Source organism: Papilio xuthus, unplaced genomic scaffold (genome assembly GCF_000836235.2).
Source record: "Papilio xuthus unplaced genomic scaffold, Pxut_1.1 DF826961.1, whole genome shotgun sequence".
Classification (NCBI taxonomy): Eukaryota; Metazoa; Arthropoda; class Insecta; order Lepidoptera; family Papilionidae; genus Papilio; species Papilio xuthus.
In genome coordinates this window covers 7,035,848-7,045,321 of record NW_013531688.1, presented here as the reverse complement: position 1 = coordinate 7,045,321, position 9,474 = coordinate 7,035,848, and the positions used below count along the sequence as shown (strand labels likewise).

The following is a 9,474-nucleotide window of genomic DNA, read 5'->3' as shown; positions in this document are numbered from 1 at the left end:
TGAAGTTGTACTTGGAGTGGCGGGCGGGAGGCAGCGGGCAGCGGGCAGCGGGCCAGCACACGCCACGTCGCGTGTCCATTCTGCGTGATGACCATTAGGTAAATCTGCATTAACAATACCATCAGTCGTTGTCTTCTAAATAAATCAAAATAATAAAGAAAAATAAGCACAACATTGTAATGTCTGACATTTTCGTACATAGACATTAAAGCAAACTTATTCAATATTTTATGAAACTGGGCACTAGCGCCACCGAGGTACACGCGTTAAATGACCATCAGAGAACATCAGTCAATACTCACGACTGAAGACCTCTCATCCTTCCGATCCGTCCTCACACCGTCAGCTCTTAAGAGGTCAAATTGCAGTTATATGGAATCTATATTGGAATCGGGAAAAAGTTAGAAAAAAAAGCAAACCGATATTGTGGAGCGCACAAACGCTTTTCGCTTCAGAACGAGGCGACGTCGGAGTTGTATACTTAGCTGAACAATCGGATATTATATTTACTTAGCAAATCGTCATCGACATAAATTTGTCAATAGAACGAAACGAGCTTATATAAACACGGTGCATTATTTTGCAGCAGATTCATTAACAAATCGCTGAGAACAATGCGCTAGGGCCGGTGTTGCGGCAGCAGCGCTATTGTTTGTTACGCTACTTCACTTTCTATTAAGGATTAAATAAAATAAACAAAATAGTGTGTGTGTCAGTGCGGCGTGCGGTGCGGCGAGAGATCGGTGTGGTGAGCTCGGTGTGGTGAGCTCGGTGTGGTGAGCTCGGTGTGGTAAGCTCGGTGTGGTGAGCTCGGTGTGGTGAGCTCGGTGTGGTAAGCTCGGTGTGGTGAGCTCGGTGTGGTAAGCTCGGTGTGGTGAGCTCGGTGTGGTGAGCGCGGTGTGGTGAGCGCAGTGCGGTGCAGGTGTGCGAGCGAGGCGGCGCTATGGACTGGCCGCATCTCCGGCTGCTGTGGGTGCTTTGCTCGCTCTACTCACTGATCGCGCGCTGCCGCTGCTTCCCACTCAGCGTCGAGGAGGTATTACATTTGTTGTATAGTTGAAGGTGATCAAAAGCGGGCGGGCTATTTGATGTCGAGAAGGTCTGGTGATCGTCAGTGATATCGACAGCGATTCTGAATTTAAAATATATTTTATAGCTGGAAGACGAGGTGACGACTGCGGGCGCGGGCGAGGCGGACGACTCGGGCGAGAGGAAGTACACGACGAACTCATGGAGCTTCGACGATTACACGTCAGTGACTCCTCCGGCCGCGACGCGAAACGCGGCCGATGTCGCCGCTGCCGGCATCGAGGACGAGCTACACGCGCTGCGCAAGGTCGCCGAGATCCTGCTGTTGCTCGGAGAACAGGTGCTCACCGGTTAAAACTCTTGCCTCATTATTTACCCCTCAGCGCTAATCTCATATTTATTTTATTAACCTAATAAATAAACAGCAATAAATTAATCAATTACTCCAATAGAGGAGTCCAACTCGTAAGGTATAATTTCTCTTGTTTGTTCTGTTCTTTATAATGCCCAAGATGAATTAATTATATTGATTTATTTCAGGTGATTCCGATTATAATAGGAGATCCAGTCAACGACAGATGTTACAAGAACAAAAATGATTTCAGAAGACACGGAGTAAAAGTCGCAACAAAATTATCTTGAAAAAATGCAAGTGCCCGGAAAAATTAAGGAATATTCCTCAAGTTTGAGAAACATTCCAAAACCTGTGGTTACAAAATCTAAATTATAATTTATAAGTCAGTAACATAAAATGACTAATGTCGTTGAAACATGTTAATGATGTTAATACATCAATCAATTAAATAATAGTCTAAATATACGAGTAAATCACATCTTTTTATATGTAGGTAAAAGTGCAGCCAAAAATTGAAAGTCACTTGTAGAATATATATGTGTATGTTTATAATAAGCGGGTTTTATATATAATAGTAGGCGATGTAATTAGACGCGCTCGTGATAATTGCGTGTAAGACAAACTTTTAAATTGAAAACTGCTAAAAACTTGTGAAGTGTGCTTCAAACTCATAGAACCTTGTTTGTTGAGCATTGACAGAGCGACCTTAACATTTCCATATGTGAAGTAATCGGCGCATCATTTCTAATAAACCGCCAGTAAAGCAGTGTACAATAAAACTGTAGTTCTATGTATAGATATTATTAGTATGTATGTATGTATGTATGTATGTATGTATTATAAATGAAAAGATTGAATAGTCCACGTTTGCAGAATTGTGATGTAAGGTTACAATCATGATGGTTCAGTTTCGTACGGGTAGCGGTGCGTGCGAATGCAACGTATTCGTGACTAGCAATTATTTTGCCACAGACACTGAATGTTCTGTTGAAGGACATCATATATATTTAATATCATATTTAAGCTATTGTTATATTTTTTGTATACAAATGAAGATGTTATAATTCATTAAGATTTACGCTATTGTCTATTCTTTTATGCTCAGTAAAACAATTCGTCATAACTTGAAAGACCTAGAAAAGAGTAAAATAAACGAATGACACACTGCTGTTTGAGTGTTTATCTAACCGAACCTTGCTGTGCCTTGTTAAAATTCCCTTATCAAACAGTTTTACTTTTAAGAACAATACGAAGCTCAGTTCACTGCGAAAACGGATAATTTGTTAACTAAATAGGACCGGCACTATTGAAGGTGTGCTAAATTATCAAAGGTTTATCATGTTACGGCTTCACGCGACGTGACCTCTGCAACTTAATCGTTCACGCTGACACAGAATGACTGTCAATAACTTAATCAATCCTCGTTAAAAACACTGTAAGGTATACATATATAGGTAAAATAATTTTGTTAAATGTTTATAACTATGTACATAGTAGATGTGCGTAGATGTATGGGTGCAAGTAATACGAGAGGGATGACGCACGATATGTTTTCCTCCGCCTCTGTGTTCTGGCTTCTGTTTAGGACCTGGCGTCCTGGCCGTCCCCACCGGAGTACATATGAATTTGTCTGTGGACTGCCGCGGCGCGTGTTTGTTCTGTTGTTACAAAACTGTTAACGAAATCAAACAAATATCTTAAGTCAAGGAAATTATTGGTATGCGGGCCTTAAGGTCATTGCTATGGTCAATATTCGGTCGTTAATATAATAAATTATTGAATAATAACGACACTAAAACCGTTCTGTGCAATACTTTTATTTGTGTAATCATTGCGTGCAGCACACTATAAACAGACACGAATCTATGAATCTATTTTTTTTGTTTAATGAAAGTAATTAAACAGAATTATTGTGTTGATTAATGCTGATAAAGTTGTTCGTTTATGAATAATAAATTTATTTGACAACAATTAAGTTTTCAGTGTCATGTGAGTGACTTTTACAACACGACGCTGCCGCTACAGCGCGCCGCCAGTATCGTATCGCGAATAACGGGCGCAGCCGCCAGGATGCGCACTGTAGACCCGGAGCGATGGCCCGTGAGGGTTGGACGCACCCGGCTCGTGGCGGCGCCGCCCGGCCCGGGCCTGCGCGAAGCCCGGCTGCGCGCCAGCGTGGCCGACGCTGTCGGGGAATTCTGGCAGCGCGGCCCCATCAGTGGACACACATACGTCAAAGAAGCTGCGAATAATAAACTAAGGTGAGCAGCGGACGAAGGAATCCTTATGAAATATGGAAATACTCGTAATGACCTGTAGCTAGTAAGCTGTAGTAGTACTCTTGTACATTACAATGTAAAAGCCGAAGTTTGAAGTGTTATCTGCAGGGGGGTGTACATATGTCTGTTGCTGTGCGCGGTGGTGTGCGGCGTAGCGGTGAGCGTGGCGGTCGAGCATGCGCTGGCAGGCCGGGTGCCCACCGCGACCACCCGGCTGGCCGGTGGACGTCAGCTGCGCCGCCTCGACTTCCCCGCGGTCGCCCTCTGCGCCACCAACCTCGTCAGCCGAGCCGCGTTGCGTGACTACGCCCGCAAACTGTAGGTCTCGCTCGCACGCACACACCCCCTGATACGACCACCTCGCAAAAGTGCAAAATATAGCGATGTAGTTTTTCGCAGGAGCGAGCTGGACGGCAACCGGACATACGCGCGCCAAGAGCTGGAACGGCACCTGACGGCATTCGGTGCGCTCAGCGAGATGGTGGGCGCGCCCGCGGACCTCGATGTGCGCTTCGCCAGCTTCCTGGCCACGCTTGGCCATCGCAACGTTTCCGACATCGCCTACAGGGTGATCCCGACACTCCTCCTCATTTGTTCTTTAGTTTCAACAGTACTAGATGACGCGAATTGATCTGCGTGAAGATTGTAATTTTAAATACCTGATATAGTTCAGTTCATATGTAATTTATTCCGAAAATTAGACAATAAAAAAATAAAGTAACAGGTAGAAAAAGTATTTAGGTTTAAGAAAGGGGTTTTACATTGAACATAGTAGGGTTTTACAACTCTCATATAATTTACTCGCTGCGCCCGCGTCTTCGTCCGCATGATAAATTATCTTTGGGTAGCATTTTAATTATTTAGGGTCCTTATTTTACTAACACTTATATAATAGTAAATATAATAACAAATCATATTAAACTTCAAAACATTCTTACAAACTTTACATATTCTAATACCAACTTTCATCCTCTATTCCATTTTATTATGTTGCACCCTTGAGGGTAAAAAGTAGCCTTTACCGTTAAAAAGTAGTATTAAAAATGTAAAGTAAGGATAAGGGATATCTGAGAACCGTGAAGGGCTACGTTTTGTTATATAATTCTTATAGCCGGAGAACAGAAACGTGAGGTACACGTGTGCGTTTGTGTATGTGTGTGCGGCAGCTGGCGCCGCGCTGCTCGGAGCTGCTGGTGCGGTGCACATGGCGGGCAAGAGCCATGCCGTGCGAGCGGCTGTTCGCGGCCCGCGCCACTCCGCACGGCTACTGCTGCACCTTCAACGCCCGTTACCAGTGAGCTTTACGTCACAAAATCCCACACACTTAAACATTAATAGGTTTAAAATTTAAATGTGGCGATATTCTTAGTTATATTTAAAGGAAAAAAAAATTGTAAAGTGTACAAAATAAAATGCTGTGATGCAGACGAAATACGAAAAAAAGACTCATAATGGCGGGGTGGCAGGCCGGAGGACACTGGGCGACCGGCGTTGCGACTAGCGGCGGCGGGGCGCGACGCGGGGCTTGGCGTGGTCGTGCACCAAGACAGCGAAGACTTCGCCTACGTGCGCCGACCAACCGCCGGAATAGAGGTACAGATACAACGCACGGTTGATGATCTGTGTGCCTTCCTCCCACAAAATCCAAGGTTTCTAGGAGGTAAGTGCAATGGATCTAATTATCCAGCTTTAACACTGAGTAGAAGTGAATGCGCCAGGTGATGATCTGGGAGGGCAGCGAGTACCCCGTGCTCGGGGGCGGCGGGGTGGCACTGCAGATCGCGCGTCTCAATGCCTCCGTGTATTTAACGCTGAGCGCGCGAGAGCTGCACGCCCACACCAGCCTGCACGAAGTCTCCGAGCGCAAGGTATTGCGGGACGGTACGAGCAGATTGACACGCTCGCGCAACTAAACGGGGGAGGTGTGTGCAGCGCGGGTGCCGCATGCCGCCGGCGAGACATGGCACGGCGAGGGACAGCATGGCGTGGTGCATGCTGCGCTGCCGCGTCGCCGCAGTGCGCGTGCTGTGCGCATGCACGCCACATCTCTACAAGCCGCTGTACCCAGACAATGACTACGAAACCTGCTCCTTGGATCACCTGCTGTGCCTCAGCAAATACCGAGGTGAGTGCGGATGGGCAGGGGCTGCGTCGCACAGCACAAAACTGACCGATAGCTCGCTGCAGAGACGCTGCAGTCCTACGCCACGCAGGAGGCGGCGGGGGCGGGAGAGCAGGAGTCGGAGGTGGGTCTGCGCTGCCCGCACTGCCGCCGCGACTGCGCGCGCCTGCAGTACTCTGTGCGTAGCGCACACTCCCAGTACCACCACCTGCCCAAGCTCTTCAAAAACATACTATCGTAAGATCAAGGCTTCTTTATTTTTTTCTTTCATTTATTGACACATGGCAATTTCAATGGAAATTCTTATGAAAGACGTCTCACATCCTGACGTCAAAGTCATTTAAGGGAAACAAATGCCGAAGATCTAATTTAAGTGACTATGTGTAATATTTGTGTGCAGCCGTGACATATCCTTCGTAAACACGTCGGTGATCCGCGTGTACTTCGCGCGCTCGCACCAGGACCTGCTGGTGGCGGAGACCAACCTGCGCTGGTTCCAAATCTTTAGTAAGTTAGTGCGGACGCTAGCGTTAGACAGACAGTGTGAGAAAGAAATGCATCAAATGACTAACGGTAAATTGTGGTTATAGATAGGATATGTGTAAAATTAGGATGAGTCAGCAATTAGTGGTGTGATAGGCAGCTAGATAGTGTTGTGGGTTGTGCAGGTATGCAGAGCAGTCAGTGGGTGTGTGTGACGGGTGTGACGGCGGTGAGTGTGCTGCAGCTGCTGTACCACGCGGGGCCGCGCTTGCGACACCACTGGAGCCGGCGCATGCGACTAGTCGCCCGCCGCGCGCGCCGCTGGTCGCTCCTGGGCGCCCAGCCCCGCTCTACTCTCACTTCCCACCGACTTCTAAAATTCGATATTTCGATGGATCATTAGTGCACCCTGCTTCAAATTACGTCGCCTTTGCCACAACAAAAGGAAGGCGGAAGGAGGCTGGAGGAGGAAGGTCACTTTCCTGGTATTTATTTGTTGTAGACGCGGCGTCAGAAGTTTGGGATGGTTAAATAAAAATATTCGGCTGGTAACTTTGCTTTATTACATACAATTCTACAAGTCACGAAGTTCTTGTTCGAAGTTAATTTCGAGTTTGTGTGAGTTCAGTAAATGAGTTCTCCATAAACAATTGTATCACTTTCAATCAATAAATAACAAAATCGTACTCGTGTTCAAAATAAATAAATAATATCACTAACAAATGTTTTTAATTTTTTAAAAATAGTATGTCATAGTTATAATTTTCAACATATTGTTATGTCGTGTGTGTGTGTGTGTGTGATGACGTAGTATTGTATCACACACACACACACACACATATCTCGCGTGTAATTGAGTATGATTGTATTGCAATAGGAAAGATATTAGATATCTTTTTTGTTCCTGAAATATTGACACGCGTCAATACATTATGGTATTCATTACTTACATAAAGACATCGGAAATATCAAATTAAAATATGTATATACATTCAATCACCTAAGTAAAGTTTTGCAGAAAAACTAATGTTAAAATTGACGTCTAAAAATAAATTCAGTAAAAAGTAGGGCCGTCATTTGATGAGGCCCAGAGGAGAGAGAGTAACAACTAGTTAATGACGCTTTGGTGCAGATACTGTCGACAATACTGGTCGACCGCTGCAGAAGTGTCCCCCGCTTCCTGCAGCCGACATCGCGAGTCGCACTTTACGCGAACAAATCGAGGACATTGTAATGAACATGATATTTATTATCAGTCGCATTAATCGCTTTAATTAATAACTATAAATAAATCAATTTGCTTTAATACAACTCCAACAACTATGAAGCATATCTTAAAAATTGTTCATCACAAACATGTTAGGCGTTGTACAAATACTGAGGGTAAAATCTATAAAGATTAGTTAACAATCGATCAAAAGATCGACGTTAACTTTTCATTTTTCTTCCGATTTCCGATTTAGGCCTTTCTTAAACGAACATTAAATACTTTTACATGACAATAATGTTATAATAGATAACGTATCTATACAAACTATTTTCTATATTTTTATTACAAATGTTTAAATTGACTAAAATATAATTATAACTTAAATTTTTATTACATTCTTTTCAAAAATATACGTTTTTTAAATCGTCAGAAAACATTTAAAATGTTAATTTGTATGTAATTATTCTCATTGTCCAATGTCATTACTAGATAGATAGGATTGTTTTAGAGCTTTGTAATAGGTACGTACGTAATTACTGAAATATGTCAACAACAATAAACAACATCTTTGTTAATTTGAACATAACCACATAGTTTTAAAAGTACGCGAGTGCGACTTCGTCGCCGCGCCGACCGCTCACTGGCGCGCCGCCGGCAGCGCCGCCAGCAGCGCCGCCAGCACCGCCGCCAACACCAGCAGCGGCGCGCCGCCCTCGCCCGTTCGCGACGACCGCGACAAGATGCCCTTCCCTGGAACATGGAGACGAGGAGCTATGTAGCAGGCAAGGGGTAGGAGGGCGAGGTGGACCGCTGAGATTGGCAATGGTACCGACATCTGTGCGCGAGGCGGCGCAGGCAGCAGCAGTCGCGGAGGCGCGCGTAGCGGGCGCAGTCGTGTGCCAGCGGGCGGCAGCGGCCCGGGCCCACGTAGCAGGTGTGCGGCAGCCAGGGGAAGGGCTCGCGCAGAAAGCGGCGCTCGCAGCAGCAGTGGTCTGCCAGCACGCGCGTCTCGCAGTACTCCAGATCGCGCCGGCTGCACGCGCCGCACCCCACGCGCGTCGCCGGCACTGCAACACCGACACAACATCTCACTCTGCCAATATCTTCCACTCAATACAGGCTAATTATGTGATCAATCAAAACGGACTATAATTTTTTACAGGATTGTCTCACCTCGTTAAACTTGAGATTTCTACACCGATCACGCATAACAACATCCATATTGTGTCTAAATGAGCGCACGACATTACAAGCGGTCAATTATAATATCATCGTATTGGTACAGCAGGCGCACACGTCACCTGGGAGAATATTAGTGCCTCATTGCTGCGTCAATGATACCTTCGTGGACCTTACTTTTACGGTTGATACATCAGCCACAATAGGTTTGCTTCGCAACTTGCATTCTTATGAAATCTAGGATCAGCATCAGCAATACATGAATGCTGATATATAAAAGTTCTCTATATATTCGTAGCTTACATATTTAGCAATGTGCGTCTGTTCTGTTGTGATGACAATACAATGACGTAATGTGCATTGTGCATGTACACTGTATCTATTCTATTGATTTCTAACGTAGCTAATAGCTAATATCATGAATCGATATATCGCATCGATTCCAACTAAAAATAATTAGATAAAAACTTAATGCATGCAAAAAACGTTTGGCGGCAATCGTAACGCAAATGGAGAGCTGAGTCTCCAGCAAAAAGTAAAACGGGACCGCAGTCGGCTCGGCAGGCAACGACTTCATTAAAAATCTGTCTTCCATATGATGAATACACATTTAAATGAACTGAAGCTATCAAAAATCCTCAGATAAAGTACACATTTTAATATTTCATGCCAACCACATATAATGATATCTAAGGTCGGTGCAATGAAAAGAATATAAGTATAGAGTGTGCAGCAAATGACAGAGGCGGTGATAATGACGCGGTGGTGTGGAGGACGCAGTGACACCAGCCACGCCCCCCCCTCCCCCTCCCCCTCC

The 9,474-nt window shown here is 45.1% G+C and overlaps 4 protein-coding genes across 4 annotated transcripts in view; 3 read left to right on the top strand and 1 right to left on the bottom strand.

Moving 5' to 3' along the window:
- The first annotated feature begins 869 nt into the window (after positions 1-869).
- LOC106120391 (uncharacterized) lies at positions 870-3,408 on the top strand. Its single transcript, XM_013315735.1, has 3 exons — positions 870-1,036; positions 1,157-1,369; positions 1,570-3,408. Exons 1-3 carry the CDS (start codon positions 944-946, stop codon positions 1,669-1,671), a joined length of 408 nt encoding a protein of 135 aa, XP_013171189.1. The 5' UTR covers positions 870-943; the 3' UTR covers positions 1,672-3,408.
- Positions 3,409-3,454: 46 nt separating this feature from the next.
- Positions 3,455-4,962, top strand: LOC106119931 (sodium channel protein Nach-like). Its single transcript, XM_013315057.1, has 4 exons — positions 3,455-3,645; positions 3,772-3,981; positions 4,063-4,231; positions 4,830-4,962. Exons 1-4 carry the CDS (start codon positions 3,455-3,457, stop codon positions 4,959-4,961), a joined length of 702 nt encoding a protein of 233 aa, XP_013170511.1. The 3' UTR covers position 4,962.
- A 200-nt stretch (positions 4,963-5,162) lies between these two features.
- LOC106120036 (uncharacterized) lies at positions 5,163-7,003 on the top strand. The gene is made up of 5 exons (XM_013315214.1): positions 5,163-5,256; positions 5,596-5,788; positions 5,851-6,022; positions 6,186-6,292; positions 6,454-7,003. The coding sequence occupies exons 2-5, from the start codon at positions 5,608-5,610 to the stop codon at positions 6,669-6,671; spliced, it is 678 nt and encodes a 225-aa protein (XP_013170668.1). The 5' UTR covers positions 5,163-5,256; positions 5,596-5,607; the 3' UTR covers positions 6,672-7,003.
- Positions 7,004-8,115: 1,112 nt separating this feature from the next.
- Positions 8,116-9,474, bottom strand: part of LOC106119930 (uncharacterized) — a gene marked incomplete at its 5' end in the record, with an annotated part of 3,170 nt that continues 1,811 nt past the window's right edge. The window contains 2 exons of the mRNA XM_013315056.1: positions 8,116-8,228; positions 8,312-8,545. Of these exons, the coding sequence (XP_013170510.1) occupies positions 8,116-8,228; positions 8,312-8,545 (347 nt within the window). The remainder of the gene's footprint in view (positions 8,229-8,311; positions 8,546-9,474) is intronic.